The sequence below is a fragment of the Cibotium barometz genome, chromosome 14, assembly GCF_041138505.1.
Source record: "Cibotium barometz isolate CiBa-2024 chromosome 14, ASM4113850v1, whole genome shotgun sequence".
NCBI lineage: Eukaryota > Viridiplantae > Streptophyta > Polypodiopsida > Cyatheales > Cibotiaceae > Cibotium > Cibotium barometz.
Genome location: NC_141059.1, coordinates 19,530,551 through 19,547,017, shown reverse-complemented (window position 1 = coordinate 19,547,017; position 16,467 = coordinate 19,530,551). Strand labels below are relative to the sequence as shown.

Here is a 16,467-nt window from a genome sequence, read left to right as displayed (position 1 = left end):
CTCTCGTGTGTGTGTGTGTGTGATGGCAAGGAACTCAAGCCCTCTCTCTTTCCCACATTCTCTTTATGATATCAGAGCTCGGTTCATGTGAGAGCTAAGGAGGCAAGCAAGAGGCAAGAACACGCAAGCAAGGAAGCGATACACAGGTAAGAGCATCATCATCTCTTTCCCTTCTTGGTTTAGGTATGATTGAGGAGCTATCTTTGCAGGCTTGGAGGTGCCTATGTGGTACACAATACTTTGCTTCCAAAATCGCGTTTCAGGTGTGTCTCGGTCTCTGTTCTATTACTGCAAGGTAGTTTCGACAATTTTGGAAAGTTTTGGTTAAGAACTGTCTCTGGTCGAAATCTGGTTATTGTAGTGTAGCAGTGCATTTTGGGAGTGCAGATAGTGTTTGCACATGTATTGTTGACATTGGGTATATGTACATGTACTTTGGTAAGATCTAGTGACCTATAGGTTGTGTTGAAGTATTGCTATAGTAGTCACAAAAGATACTGCTGTATTATAGGTTGTATACAAAAATTATCTGTTGTTTTTTGATTGTTGCAGGAAAACATGTTTGGCGGAATCAAGCAGATTGTTAGTGAGAAATTGGACAAGAACAACTTCCATGCCTAGAAGTTTAGAATGACCAATTTCCTTATGGTGGGTAAAGGATTTTGGGACTATGTCAAAGAGATGGGAAGGCAAGGGTGTAGCAAAATGGACATAAAATTTTCCCACATGATAAGAAATAAAAAAAAACTCAAAACTATGCCTTTGAAAACCTTTTAATATCTAAATTTAAACATTCAAAAGAAATTAAAAAAATGCAAATATTGTGAAATGAAGTGTGAATATTTTAAAAAATACAACATTTACAAGATCAAGATCGCACAAAAGAGTAAGGCCCCTATACTTAAATCTTAAGACTAACATTCTAATACATAGTCAAATACATGCATACATGCATTCTCTCTATACTTAAGTCTAATACATAGTCGAGTACATACATTCTCTCTCTCTCTCTTTTTTTTTTTGTAATATAGGATATATTACCAAAATTACTTTACATACATACATTCTCTCTCTCTCTCTCTCTATGTATATGTATATATATGTATATATATATATTATAACATACATTCTTGCCCTATAATGTGTGGGTGTGTACATTCTCTCTCTCTCTCTCTACACACACACACACAATATATGAAATTCAAAAACCTTTTACACCCTTTCACAACCAAATTTAAAAAAAATGTTTATTTGTTTCTTATGAGTCAACAAATTTTATACCACTGAAATGTACGATTCTCGGGAACCTTTCGGTCAATTTCCAAAATTTGTCGGTTTTTTTATGTCATGAACAAATGGGTTGGGCTGTCAAACATGTTTGAGGGAAACATGTAGGGCGGAGGACATTCAAGGGTGGACATGATGGCCATTGTCGTACAACTGGTTTTGATGTAAGCCCGTGGTGGACTTTGGAGGCAAACCTGTCGCTTCAGCCACTTAAAGGCTCTGAGCCCCTCTCAGTCCCACCCACCTTCTCTCGTCGCCCTCTGTGGTTGCTCAACGCCCTCCACAGGTGCCCCTCTCTCCCCCTCTCAGCTTTCATCTTTCAAGCTTCACACGGTGGGTAGGTGGTAGTTGTTGGCACTCTCCCATCCATCATCTCCTCCTCATTTATTGATTTGCGCCTTTTCGCTTCATAAGCAGCCCCTCAGTCACTGCTAAGCCGCTTCGATCACAAAAACTACGAGAGGTTAACCGCTGAAGATTGATTATCGCTGGTACATTTAGATATAAATATGCATGCACAATGTACAGAAATCATCAAACCTAGCCAGTGTTTGAGCTCTCTTCGATTTTGCCCTTACAGACATACTTTCAGCAGGTTAAATTTTCATATATTCAAGGCTTGAGCATGGAGAAAGCTTCTCCGAGCGTAGACAGCCTTCATCACAGATCACATGCTGGTGCCCATGTATACGATGGGACAACCAAGCATGGTTACACATATGATGAAACCAGTAATCATAAAGAGGCTCTGCAACATAATAATGAAAATAAAGCCCACCCCTTGCTTAGGGGTGGGCAACCTCCCCTTGCCCACAGCTTCTCACACAATCAAATGGAGGTTCTTACAGCAATCTGTGATACTATATTTCCCTCTGTACAGCCCCCTCCAGACGAAACAGCCAGTGATCTCCAATCCTATTACAAATTATCAGCATCAGACTGGCAAGTCCCTGACTATGTAAGTATCTACATATGTATATCCATCCAGAGATATGTGCCTTTGTGTCACACTTTTGCTGGGCCCTGACCTCAGGAATGCTCATGCAGGCAGCCGGGTTCTTGAGCAGACAGTTAAAGCGGACTCAGTTGATGCTCATGAGCTTTATACTGTTCCTCCTTTCAACCAGATTAGGGACCTTTGTTCTCTGCGGGGCCAAGAGTTTTGTGAAGGAATTCCCCTTCCTTGAAGCCTTCCCAAGGTTATCGTTGGAGAAAAGGGAAAGGATCATAAGGATGTGGGCCACCAGTCCCTTGATCACATTGCAGATGATCTTCAAGGCGTTCAAGGGTGTGGTGGGGTGGAATTGCTTCGCTAGGGTAAGTAGGTTGCATTTCATTTCTAATGCGATCAATACTTAACTCATGGTTGCATTACATTATGCTATGTACATGGGCTTTTTTGATAATTTAAATATTTTTGTTGATCATTTTGAGTGCATCACATTTTATCCGTTTATGAAGTCTGTGATCCTGATTACATGATGCAATTCACATTGTAATTGGCGTTGTTGTGTCCCACTTCGATTTTTTCATGTTGATTTGTGGAGCTCTATTGGAAATTGCAGGCTGATGGTGCCGGTTACAATCCCACATGGAAGGCAATAGGATATTATTTGCCTGAGAGAGCAGGTTCTAATCACAATAAAAAGCCTTTGGAAGGCAAAGTAATTAATGTAAAGGAAGAGCAAGCATTGTGTGATAGGTTGAGAGAATTCGGCTTTCGGGCTCACGAAGGAGAATCTGACATGCAAAGTATGAGCACAAAAAAGAAGACGGGTCATATGAGAGATGTGACTGTGCAGTGTGATGCGGTGGTGGTGGGTTCAGGGTCAGGAGGGGGGGTTGTGGCTGGGGTTTTGGCCAAAGCTGGGTTTAAGGTCCTGATTATTGAAAAGGGAGACTACTTTGCAAGAGATGATTATTCACATATTGAAGCCTCTAGTGCCATGGCTATGGTGGAAGGCCCCACCTACCTTGTCAGCAAAGATGGATCAATCTTGATTAGAGCTGGGTCTACTGTTGGAGGTGGCTCTGCTATCAACTGGTCTGCTTCATTAAGAACCCCTGATCATGTATTAAGAGAGTGGGCTGATGATCTTAAGCTTGGATTGTTCAAAGAAGAGAAGTATCAGCAAGCCATGGATGTGGTTTGTGATAGAATGAAGGTGAAGGTGGGATTTAAGAAGGAGTCTTTGCAGAACAGGGTATTGAGAGAAGGGTGTATCAAGCTGGGTTATCATGTGGAGGATGTGCCATGCAATGCGGTGGGAGAGCATTACTGTGGGTGGTGCGAATACGGGTGTTCGAGTGGGGCAAAGCAATCAACAGCAGAGACGTGGCTGGTGGATGCGGTAGGAGCAGGAGCATTGATCTTGGCTGGGTGCCGGGCGGTGGAGGTTTTTCACTGCCGTGGACAGAGAAAGAAGCGGCAGGCGGCTGGCTTGGTGGCGGACATATTGCGTGGGAAATTATATGTGCATGCACGTGCTGTTGTGGTGGCTGGTGGGGCACTGCAGACGCCTTTATTGCTTCGAAGAAGCGGGCTTCGTAATTGCGAGATCGGCCGCAATCTGCATCTGCATCCATCGATTCTTGCATGGGGATATGCCCCACTGAGATCAATGGCTGGAGATGAAGACAAAGATTGTGCCTTTGAAGGTGGCATAATTACTGCCTGCAGCCGTGAGCTAGCCGGCGAGAACTGCAGTGATGGATATGGTGCACTTTTGGAGTGTCCGTCTGTCCTGCCTGGTGCTTTTTCCTTCATTGTGCCGTGGGCTTCCGGTGCTCGATTCAAGCGCACCATGCAGAGATACTCCCGCACATGCCTTGTTTTCTCGCTCACGCGTGACCGCACGTGCGGAACGGTGACAGATGACGGCAATGGCTCTGTCACTGTTGACTATCGCCTATCCCCCACTGATGTCGCCATCTCACTGGACGCTATCCAGCTAGCTGTCCGAATTCTAGCTGCTGCTCCCGGTGTTGTTGAAGTGGGCACCATGAGTGCCGACGCCGACTCCTGCCACCCTGCTGATGTGGACGCCTACTTGGCCCGCATTCGTTCGCGGGGCATGCATGGCCTCAACTTCAGCATGCAGTCAGCCCACCAGATGGGCACCTGCCGCATGGGCGTAGACCCCGCCTCCTCTGCCGTTGACCCCTCCTGTGAGACCTGGGAGGTGGAAGGCCTCTTTGTGGGGGATGCCAGCATTTTTCCTACTGCCATCGGCGTGAACCCCATGGTCACTGTCCAGGCCATCGCTTTTTGCACTGCCCAAAACATACTTCATTATCTCAAAGCCACAGCAGCAGCAGGAGGATGTATATGAATATGTGGACCATTTTAAGGACTCAAATATCTATAGTATTACAATGGAGAGAGAAAGCTAGCTTGCTTTCTTCTGCTTGACTCTTTTTTGAAAAGCTTGCCAAAGTGGCTCAAAAAAGTGAGGCAAGTACCTAAACAAGTCTCAGCCAATGCAGATTACAATAATAGTCTTTCGAAAAGCAGAAAAGTTACAGAATGTAAATTATTACTCTTAAAAAAAAGGATGCATTTAACTTCTTGGTCACCCTGAAGAAATGTGTCCCTAGCTCTTGTTTGTTTCTTTGCTTTCCTTGTAAAGAAAGTGTACAATAAACACATGGTTTTGTTTTGTTTGCAAATTTGTACAATAAACACATGGTTTTGTTTTGTTTGCAAACTTATAATACATTAGTGACAAAATTATTTAGTGTTCCATAAAGTGGAACCTTAAAATCATTTAGCTGAAAGATGAATTTGATGCTTCCTCAATGCTTCAGAGAAAACTCTTTTTGAAAAAACATGCCCAGAGTGCACATGAAGAATGCATCCAAGTGTCACATGTTTCCTTTCACATCTTCTTTGTCCTTGGTTCTGAAGAGCTAACCCTTAGATAATTTAAAATTGCATTTTTTTTTCAAGAGTTAAAAAAAAAACTTTTTAAATTCAAGGATGTTATGCAGTGTTTGGAGAAGGTTTTAATGGTAATACCTGCAAATTTCCTAATAATTGCAGAATTTACTTGCACTATCCATCGTTGTGTGTGAGGCATGACCAAAATTCGTCTGAGTGCCAAAAAATGCATGATTTACTATTTTGGGCAGTCTCCATTGGTCAAAAGGGGCTTGCAAATTGCAATTCTTTGTTGAGGGCCCACTTTGATTTGTCTGAAAACCTATCAAATGAAAGGCAGAATGAGTCAAGATTGGAGATGCCTCATGTATAGACATTGTACTGCCTGTGCATGTCAAAAAACCAGAGCATCGGAAGGGTCTCTTTGAAGCAGGAGTGGGAAACAGTAGGCCCATGGGTGGATCTCTTTTACAGAACTTGCATCATGACCAAAAATTATATATATATATATATATATATATATATTTGGGGTCAGTTTGGGCACCTTCGACTGCTCAGAAATGGTCAAAACCTGATTTGCCAGTGATTTACACCTAGTTGGAGACTTGTAAGTTGTGCTTGAGCATAGGCAATTTTGCTAATTTTAGGTCCTCCTTTGGAGTTGACCTGGAAATCTTGTCTCTCTGTGGTTTCCTTTTACCTTAAACGAATTCCAACAAACTATAAAACACACTCGGCATTAGCTTTTGGCACCAAATCAAAATAGTCATTTTTCTTTTCCCTTTGAACATAAGCCTATATTGTTCCTTTTTTCATCAAAGAGTAAATCTTTCAAGTTGCATCAAGATGTACAATATTATAAGGGCTTGAAAGATGTAAAACCTTACCGAGAATATTCAATTACAAAAAGGGATGATATGGTAGAAAAACTACCAAACAAAAGATTAATACAACATACTTATCAAATTAATGATGATATTCCATTTGCGCAAAAAAGATGCCTATAGGCTTTGCTTTTCCAAATCTCCATGGCCTCTCAACAAAATCCATTGTCTCTTCCCCTTTGATTGCAATCTTCAACAAGGCATCCAAGCTATTGATTTCCATCTTGTTACGCCACTTTGTTTTGATTTTTGTTCGAGAGCTGAAACCTTGTTCACACATGGCAATGCTACAACATTGCACTAGAGCAACCTTGGCAACGCACAATACATTAGGATATGTTTCACTCCACATTTCATTGCTTGCCAAAACTGATGTCAATTCCACCAAATTCATTCTTGCCCAATCCACAGCTGCTTGGCGTTTAAACATTCTAAACTCTCTCTTAAATGATTCTCCACCATCAATAATAGGAGAAAACATTTTACCATTGACAACTTTTGACACTCCATAGAATGAAGCAATGTTGTCACATTCTGTATTGCCAAAATCTTTGAGCAACTTCTCATGAGTGGGGTGTTGAGCTAGGACGAGAATTTTAATGCAACTCAACACGGAGTTATTTGCAAACCTCTTTTCCAAATTGTCACATATTTTCTTTGAAAAAATAAATTGAAAAGTTAAGGCATTATGCAAGTCCACACCATTTGATTTATTGTCCATAGAACATATCACCTTTCAAGGATGAGCACAATGCATGCAAAAATCCATCTTCAGGTCCATAATCAGGCATTCTGGGATACCATCCTATGCCTAGTTGAGAGGCATTCATATCTATCACCCTTTCTTCAATAAACTCCACTTGGATACATAGAATAGTATTTCTTACCACCCCTTGGATGGTGGTCACGTCTATATAATCCTTTTGAAACTTTTGACTCAAAGTAGTCAATTTTCCCAAAATATCTACAAGAAAGTGCATGGCATACATACATTCAAATGTACTCAACATTGCATATAGATCCACACGCTCTTCCTTCAAAATTACCAATAAGGCATCCATTGATTTGCACATCCTTGCCAAGCAATTATGGCGACTTAACCATCTGATTTCATAAATGCGTTGCATTTTTATTGTTTCGCAATCCATTTCTTCTTGAAGAGCTTTCAACCCTTCCATTCTATTGGAACTACTAGAAAAGTAGTTTGCAATTGCATTTACCAATTTATCAATCTTTTTAGCATAGAGAAGTTTTTTAGAAACATCTGATGTTGCTAAATTTGTGCGATGGGCTACACAATGAATGGAAGTTAACATAGGATTTAACTTTTTAAGAAGTGTGGCAACACCTCTCTTTCTTCCAATCATAGTTGCACAACCATCTGATCCAAATCCTATCAACTTTGTTAAATCTAAATCAACTTTTTGCAACTCATCCAAAATGGCACTGTACACACCTTGAGCCATACTATCATTAATACGAACCATTCCATAAAATGTTGTTTGAGATACACATCCTGCTTCTAAGTAGGAAAGATATACGATCATGTGATGGTGTATGGATATATCGATGGATTCATCCACCATTACTCCAAACCATGGACTCAACTTTACCTTTGTGAGTGTGTTATCCATGATACATTTTGAAATGCAAAATATCATATCCGCACAACTTTTGTCATCATTAAATAAACCTATCAAGCATTTTGCATCCACATCTTTCAAAAGCTCTAGTAAAGATGGAAAAAGTGCAAATGTCAAGTTATTTTTAGCAATGAAGTATGCACTTTTAAACAAAGTAAGCAAGGCATCATCTTGTGACTCATGCATTTTTCTCATTCCTTGTTCCATAGCTGATTGACCAAACAATTTCGCATTCCTTGCATCTCGATGGCATTGTGTTCTAGCATGTGATCTCAAATTACTAGTTTTGAAGTTTCTTGACCCTCCCTTGGCATATGCACTTTTTGCATGAGGAAAATCCAAACAATATGAACAAAACAATCTCACTTTATCATTGTCATATATTAACCATTTGAAAGTAGTTAACCAATTATCTTGCCACAATTTTCTACACTCAATTTTCCTTTCCTCTTTGAAACCATGCACAATATCATCTTCACATTCATTGTCACTAATGACAATTTCTGCATCATGTAACTGCTTACCATTCTCATTATTTTTTTATCTTTTGTGCACATTATGTGTCACTCCAGAAAATTGTAACAAGGTGCGTTGGTTCTTTGGCAAATTTCTCATTGCCTATAAATCAAAAGCAAACAACAACTTAGAATTTAGAGCAAAGTGTTACACTTTAACGTTTAAAAGACACCAAAAATAAATACCATTTTAGAGCAAAGTTAATAATTCGAGCAAAGTTGTAATTTGTAAACTTTAAAGTTTACAAGACACCAAAAACAAATAACATTTTAGAGCAACAAGAATTCTGAACAAGCAATAATAATATTAAGCGAGGTGAAGTTAGTCAAAACTTTGAAGTTTGAACAAGCAACAATAATATTAAACGAGGTTCAGCTTTCAACTCATAGCGTGGAAAGTTGGAAACGCTCACGATTCTCTGGAGTATGGACTGCGTTTTGCTCACGGATCTCGAAATGCAGCAGGCTGCATTGCTAGCTACGGTCTACCTCCAAGTTGATGCTTGCCTTCAAGCCTTCGTGGTAAGGAAGGTGATTTGGCGTGTATCAAAAGTCCCGGAGCTGAACAGAATGCAAGAACGAGAGAGAGAACACTGTTACATAAGTAGTTAAAAAAAATATGTTTCTCAGAACAGCAAAAATGCATAGCCTACTTAACATACTCCTAAAACATAAGTAGAGATAAAGCCTACTTAACGTACTCCTAAAAACATAAATAAAATAGAAAAGCGTCTCTCAGAATAGCAAAAATGTAATTAAATAAATAAAAATGCAAAAACGTTTCTCAGAATAGCAAAAACATAGACCTTACGGTTTACCGCACATGTGCAGTAACTACCCAGACAAGCATAACAACTTTTTAAATTTTGGCTGCTAATTAACTACCCTGACAAGCATAACAACTTTTTAAATTTTGGCTGCTAATTAAATTCGTGAGAATTTTCTCAAGCATAGTAAAGTATCAACAAACAGTAAACAAAAACAGTAGAATTACCAATCAAAAGGTTATAAAGAGTAGAAATGGCCTTAGAAGCTTACTTGTTTTGGGCTTTTCTCTGCAGCAACCATGAAATGGTTTTGGAGCACAGAACCTAGGAATAGAAAGATTAAACACATCCCAAACATAACTGTGATAGGAAAGGCAATGACCTGCACAAAATTTTTACAATGTTCTACTCAGCAACCTATTTACACCCTAAGTTCACAAGGCTTTGCCCTTGATCTTTACTAGTAGCAAGACATTACTAAAGAATAAGGTTGATGAGAACTAAATCAAACCATGAATAGCTGACAGCCTGACTCGACATAAGCACTGCAGCTTCAAGCTTTAACGCAGCCTCAAGCTTTAACGCAGCTGAATCACAGAACAGTGAACTTGAAAATGCTGGTGGATTGGCCAGTGGTGTGAGTGGTGATTCGTGAACGCCGAACTGTGAGTCGTGACACTTAGGCTCTCGACTCTCGAGTCTCAGCAGCAGCAGTGAGCACCGCGTTCAGCTATGCGCAAGCTCTTATTTATAGAAAAGTTTAATGAGGCTCTAAATTACAATTAAAATTGCTAATCAATCGGAATTTACAATTTAATTGCAAGATGCTCACACAAGTCATAGGCTATAGCTCATCAGTGTTGGCAAAATTAGTAAGTTATCAATTAATTTCATAGCGGTGCAGGCTGGGACGGTGGACATGAAATTCCTTTTTTTTTTTTGGGTAGAAACTTTGATTTAAATTAGAAGAAAAGAAAAGTTACAGCTACAGCAGAGATAAAGGCTCTGCGAGGGGCACAACTGCTTACATAGTCCTGCATAGGAACATTTGAGGGCTTTCTAACAAAATAACAAGATTCTTGTACTATGAGGAAAGGATTCCATCAATCATTGACAGTCGATCTCTTGAGTAGATCTTCATGAGCCTAGACTTCCAAGTTTGCCATCTTCCAAGCTTGACTTCTTGGAAAGTCTTTTGAAAATCTTCCACTGCATCCTTCATCTCCCCCATAACCTGCACAACAACTTTAGAAATGTGAGCTTTTAAAGCCCAGATATGGTTCCTCCCTCCATTAGAGAAGACATAATCATTTCTTTCTTTCCAGATTTTATGGAGGAACAGACATCTGATCATATGCCACAATGGGGGATCAAGGTGCATACATTCACCCAAAAGAACCTCTTTAGGAGAAAATGGGTTGGGGTGAATACTCTTAAAACAGGTATACAGAAGGTTTAGAAACTTAGCATTGTACCTGTAATGAAAAAACATGTGAGGAATGTCTTCAATGTCAGCATTACACCGGGGACACAAACCATTACCTTTACCAATCTTGGCAGCACGAGCACCTGTCCAGATCCCCTTATGGAGGATGAGCCAGAGAAAGCAAGAATGCTTAACAGAAGGGGAGAAGGCCCAAATAGACTTAAACCTGTAGCTCCATTGGCTAGTACTCCACTTAAGGTTCCACTTATCATTGAGCAAGAGGATAAGTTTAGAGTTATCTCTGCACAGGTTCGGGACAGGCAGGAGAGGGCTACTGTTGTTCCAGCAGACCAATTGGGTAATAGGCTGAGGAGGGGTAGGGATCAACAAAGGGAAGATGGAAGACATAAGTGTTAACCTTTCCATTAAAAGATTAAGACAAGCAGGAGAGACAGTAGCAATGTTAAGGATGTCATACTGGTCAGCCCAGTGATTAGATACCCAGAGGTCCTTCCAACTACAAAAGCCAAGTTTGTACAACTTGTGACCTCTGCGTAGTTGAGAATCAGAGATAGGCTGCACAAATTTATTGAACCATATAGAATCATAGGGCAGGTAGAGGAGCTCTTTCTTGTCCTTTAAGCTCACCAAACTCTTATACTTAAACCAAGCATTCCAATACTGGTTAGCAAGAGTAGTACCCTTAGCCTTAAATGGAGCATTGGACATAAATATCTCGTTGGGGGAAAATTTGTCCCAGGCCTTAAAGATTCCTATGATGAAACCGCCCACAGTTTCTGTGAATGAAAAAAGTCTAGAAGTCTCTGGTGGAGACACTTCTAACTATCCATTTGCAAGCCAGTTTATCAGCCATGGTTCTGATGTCCAGAAGCCCAAGACCTCCTTGATCTTTAGGCAGGGTACACTTCTCTAATGCCACCTTATGGATTTTATTATTGGTGGTACTGTTACCGCAAAGAAAGTCAGTAGTGAGCCTGTCAAGCTCTCTAAGGTGTGTCTCAGGAGGCCTCCAACAAGCAAGGAAGTATATGACAGTAGGAAGGATATAGTGGTTCAAAACAAAGAGTCTAGAGGCTAGGGTAGAGTTATAATCATTCCAATGCTTGAACTTGGCTTTGACTTTTTCCATAACCCAGGACCATCTACTCTTGATGGAGCAGCCAAAACCCATAGGAATCCCTAGTAACCTGAAAATGGTCCCAGAGAGGACTTGGGTACAACCAGCATTAGAGATAGAGTCAGGAATGTTACCTTTAGAGGCCCATACTCCAGTCTTGGAGTGATTAATAATAGAGGCCCATACTCCAGTCTTGGAGTGATTAATAATAGAACCACTGGCTTCATAGAAGATGTCAAGGCAGTTCCAAAAATTTTTAACATTTAAGTCATCATTGGCAATAAAGGAATTAGAGTCATCAGCAAACTGTTGCAGACATAGATCATGATCAAAACCAGGGACAAAAATACCTTTGATCTCACCTTTATCAAGAGAATCCTTGACCAGCCAACCTAAAGCATCAGCCACAATAACAAACAAAAGAGGAGCAATGGGGCAGCCCTGCCTGATAGATCTCCTAAGAGTGATAGGCTCTGTAAGAGATCCATTAAGAGAGACAATAGCTTTAGCATTAGCAAGTAGCACATGAACATATTTAATAAAATTTTTCCCAAAGCCAATGTCAGACAAGGATTGTAGAACAAAGTCCCATTCAACTCTATCATATGCTTTATCAAAATCAATTTTGAAGAAAAGAAAATCAAGCCCAATGTCTTGGGCAAACTCACACCCTTCCCAAATGTTGATAATGGCATCAAGGATATATCTCTCCTTAATAAAGCCTTTTTGCTCCTGTAGAATGATATCATCCATTAAAGGGCTGAGCCTCCTAGCAAGGGTAAGGGCAAAAACCTTATAGGTAGAGGTAAGACACGTAATGGGTCTCCAGTTGTCAAGCAAATCCTTTCTCCCCCTTTTATGAATGAGCTTAATGACCCCAGTATTAACAGAGATAGGGAGGGCACCATAGCTGAGAGTCTCAAACCAAACTTTCAAAAGATAGGGAGCAATCCATTCCTTATACGCCTGAAAGAATTCATTGGGCAAACCATCCATCCCAGAAGTTTTACCTTTAGCCATGTGCTCTATACTTTCTTTCACCTCATCTTCGGTCAGAGGGGCCTCAAGCTGAGACTTCATGAAAGGGGTGACAGTCTTTTTCCTGCACATAGCTATATTAGCTCTAGCATTAGTGGTCCCCTCTGACCTGATGGGCATCTCAGAAAAAATTTTAGCATAAAAATTAGCAACAAAGTTAAGGTTATCCTCCTGGGAGTGGAGAATTTGCCCACTTGAATCCTGCAAGGGAGGCACAAGATCTTGAATTTTCTTTTTCTAAAGCAGATTAAACATATGTTTATTGGGTTTATCAAATTTCCCTGCCCAGACCTGTCTAGTAAAAACAAGCGCTCTTTCAGCCTCTTTCATCTCTTCTTGCCTCATTACATCCCTGAGACCATTAAGCTCATCAATATGGGAGGAGGTAGGACTGCAATGCATTTCTAGTTGCTGGATTCTGTCAGAAATGGTCTGTCTCCTATTCTTACGTATCTGAGTAGCCTTACTCTTGTAGATGCTCAAAGTTTTCTGAGTAAGCTTAACAGCATGCATCCAGGCTTTAGCAGGAGAAACATACAGATCAAAAGAAGAGTCAAAGTGATCTTTAATAAGCTTAGAGACAACCTTTGAGGAAAAGAGAGTAGCATCTGCATGAAACCAACCACTTTTCTTTTGATTCACCTGGTTGTTGGCCTCTAGAAGGACTGGTTTATGATCAGAGACACAAATGGAGCCAACAGCTCTGCACTGGATATTACAAAAGTCATTAAGAATAGGAGTAGAAACATAGTACCTGTCCAGTCTGGCTGACCTGAAATGCTCCTTTTTCTGAGCATTATCCCAAGTGAAACCAGACTCACCTGACACATCCTGAAGGTTGAAATGACTGACCAGCTTTTCCCAAAGATTTTTTTCCCTGTCATCACAAAGAATTTTTCCTTTCTTCTTCCATCTGTCTCTAAGAGAAGTCACCATATTGAAATCCCCAAATAGAATGACATTACTTGTGATTTGGAGCAGCTCAGACCACACCTGCATTCTTAGATTAACATCATAGGGGGCATACACATCAATGAGGGTTAGCTTGAATTTGGGCACTCACCCAGCTCTGGTTACTAGTATACTGTGTCATCTCTTTAGAAAGGGAATCATTGATACCAAGAGCCAATCCCCCTTTACCATTAGGATGAGTAGAGGTAAGCCAAGTAAAGTTTTTACTAACTCTGGCCAAATTAGTTTGGAGAAGAAAATCAGTACACTTAACTTCATTAACACACATAAAATCAAAGCTGAGCTTACAGTCATTAATCCAAGTCTGGATAGCCTTAGCTTTAACTGGATCAGTTAACCCCTTGCAATTATAGGTACATCCTTTCAGATTATGAGCACTCATCATTTTCTGGAGTTTTTGGGGGGTTTACTGAGGACAACAGAAGCTCTGTTAACATCATTGGTTTTTTCTTTTTTCCTTTTGTATTTAGGGACCTTAGGGGAGGAACTAGAGATAGGGCCAGCTTTGGTTTTCTGAGGGGAAGTTTCAAGAGAAACAATAAGGGTGTCTTGAGAGTCAACCTCATTAATTTCCATCTCAAATTCCTTATCTATGGGAAGGGAGGAATCTATAAACTCCTCATCAGAGTCTTCCTCAGAGGTGGGGACATTATGGGAAGAGTTGCCTGGATTATCCACCCTAGCCTTATCTTCCTCAAGACTAGGAGGGGTAACCTGCTCTTTATCAGGGACAAAGTTGGGCAGAACTTCATCAGACCCACCAAGAAGGGGACCCTCAACATCAACAAGCAAAGGAGCAAACTTATTAATGTTTCTGTTACTAGTTTTAGCAATCTTAGGTTTAAAATTATTCTTTTTTCCCACAGCAGTGAAGCCCTCTGTGTCAGTTTCAGCTCCCTTCACCTTGATATTGTCTGGGTAATCCTTTATTAAGTGCCCTTGTTTGTGGCATTTAAAACAAGCATTAGGGAGATTCTTGTATACAATAGCTTGTGTGTGTATGACACAACCTTCCTGGTCATGAATATCTATGCTATTCTTGAGCTCTTGGGAGATGTCCACTTCAATCAGGATCTGAGGGTCCCATTTAGGGTTAATCTCTGGTTGGGGCCTTTGCCCAATAACCTTCCCTAGTTTATTACCCATCACTTTAATCCACGGGTAAAAGCAGAGCCGAAGGTCAGGAAGGTCAACCCAGACAGGGGTAATATGTGTCTTTTGCTTGGGATCAAATCATCTGTTCCATTTAGTAAAGACTAGAGGAGTGTTCCTAATCAGCCAAGTACCCTGGGCTAAGATGTCTAGGGCATGCTCAGGGCTTTCAAAAAAGAACAGATAATGACTGTTGGGGAGATACTGGACATAGGGAATCTTAATATTTCTAGGCCCCCAATTTTGTCTCATCCAGGCTTTAAGGGTGTCCATGGGAGGTCTGGGCCCATGACAAGTACCAATCAAACAAGAGGAGGGAAAAAAATACAAGACTACTAGAACCAAATATCTCCACATGAGATGCATCACACCCACCACTAGAGACTAGATAAATTATCGTGTCTTAAGAGAAAAAGGCTTCATAAAGCATGTCTACAGGTCTAGGGACTACATTGATAAGTGTTGATTACCACACAAGGCAATAGACCCGGTAGATAACTTATGAGATAAGAATGTAGAAGTCATCCACCTAAACTAAGAGATATACCATAGGTGGGTGCATAGCATTGGTAGCGGTTGGCTCATACCTATCGATATAAGGTTCTGATGAATGGGTGTTGGATTATGCATCGGTAGTTGAGAAGCATTTGGTATGGGCATGAAGCCGAAAGCATACATTGTAGTGCCAAATTTCCCAAGTACCAACAATGAGCTATGTCATGGTTCCCGTGGCTTTGGAAATAAGCACGATATTTTTGTTATCTAGGCCACATGATTGCATGGCAACAAATTATGCACCAATAAGATGTGTCATGGTTCTCGTGGCATTGCACAATGAACATAATACTATTATTGTGCAGGCCTTAGCATTGGACTCTATGTACTTGTACAATTGCAGTGGCAACAATTTGCACACCAAACCATATCTCTTCATAGGAATAGATGTGGGTGTCTTGCTTGCTATGCTGGCTGGGAAGATTGGCCTTGGGGTTCCATTGTTGGTTTAAATGATTTAGCAAAACTTCTACAAACTCATCCATGCTTATGTCCTTATCTAGGACTCTAGCTGGTGCTGGTTGGGCACCCTTGGTCGATGATGAGGCTTTGGATGATTTATTTTTAAATATTTACAAGGACAAGTTTTATTACAAAGATCTGAGACTAATATAATTAGTCTTATTTGCTATGAAGGAAAATTCCTAGGCTTGACTATGACATAAGGGTAGAGCGGTCCACATAGGTGAAATATAGGGGTTCCGCTGTAGTTTCTAAGACTCTAAAAACTGATGGTGGTAAACTCTGGATTGGGGTAGATCCCAACACCGCTACTTTATTAGCAGGTAAGACTTGCATCACTTTGTCATACACCCAACGATCCTGAGGTATGCGAACCCCATCTATAGTCACCGAGGTGTCGGCCCTGGGGGTACCGACGAACCAAAATAAGCGGATCATCTTTAGCTTCTCAATCCAACGAATCCGCTTAAGGTCGGTGGTGAGGTTCCCAATTTGATCTGCTCGGATGAAGAAGTATCTCGGCCCACGAGTCCAAAAATCTCTACCCCATCCTCTTTGAATACGAGAGAAATGAGGGAGGGACATCTTCTCTAATATCTGCACCATGGTGTCACGGAACTCGAAATTCGAGGAGTGACTAGCAGTCTCGAAGATGCATTGGAAAACTAGAAACTTGGAGTAGGCATCTTCCTCTTCCTACAATCATTCAAACATCAATTCAACTTATTTGTTTTAGTAGGATGTCTTT

At 40.7% G+C, this 16,467-nt stretch overlaps 1 protein-coding gene and 1 pseudogene across 2 annotated transcripts; one reads left to right on the top strand and one right to left on the bottom strand.

Moving 5' to 3' along the window:
* The first annotated feature begins 1,380 nt into the window (after window positions 1–1,380).
* On the top strand, window positions 1,381–4,873 carry LOC147631757 (long-chain-alcohol oxidase FAO4A-like). 2 transcript variants are annotated; one of them, XM_086808295.1, is made up of 4 exons: window positions 1,381–1,573; window positions 1,883–2,245; window positions 2,335–2,604; window positions 2,853–4,873. In XM_086808295.1, exons 2-4 carry the CDS (start codon window positions 1,913–1,915, stop codon window positions 4,617–4,619), a joined length of 2,370 nt encoding a protein of 789 aa, XP_086664421.1. In that variant the 5' UTR covers window positions 1,381–1,573; window positions 1,883–1,912; the 3' UTR covers window positions 4,620–4,873. The 2 variants fall into 2 exon arrangements, with proteins under 2 accessions (XP_086664421.1, XP_086664420.1); XM_086808294.1 differs by having other exon boundaries at window positions 1,530–1,778.
* Window positions 4,874–6,128: 1,255 nt separating this feature from the next.
* LOC147631756 (uncharacterized) lies at window positions 6,129–7,901 on the bottom strand (annotated as a pseudogene).
* Window positions 7,902–16,467: the final 8,566 nt, after the last annotated feature.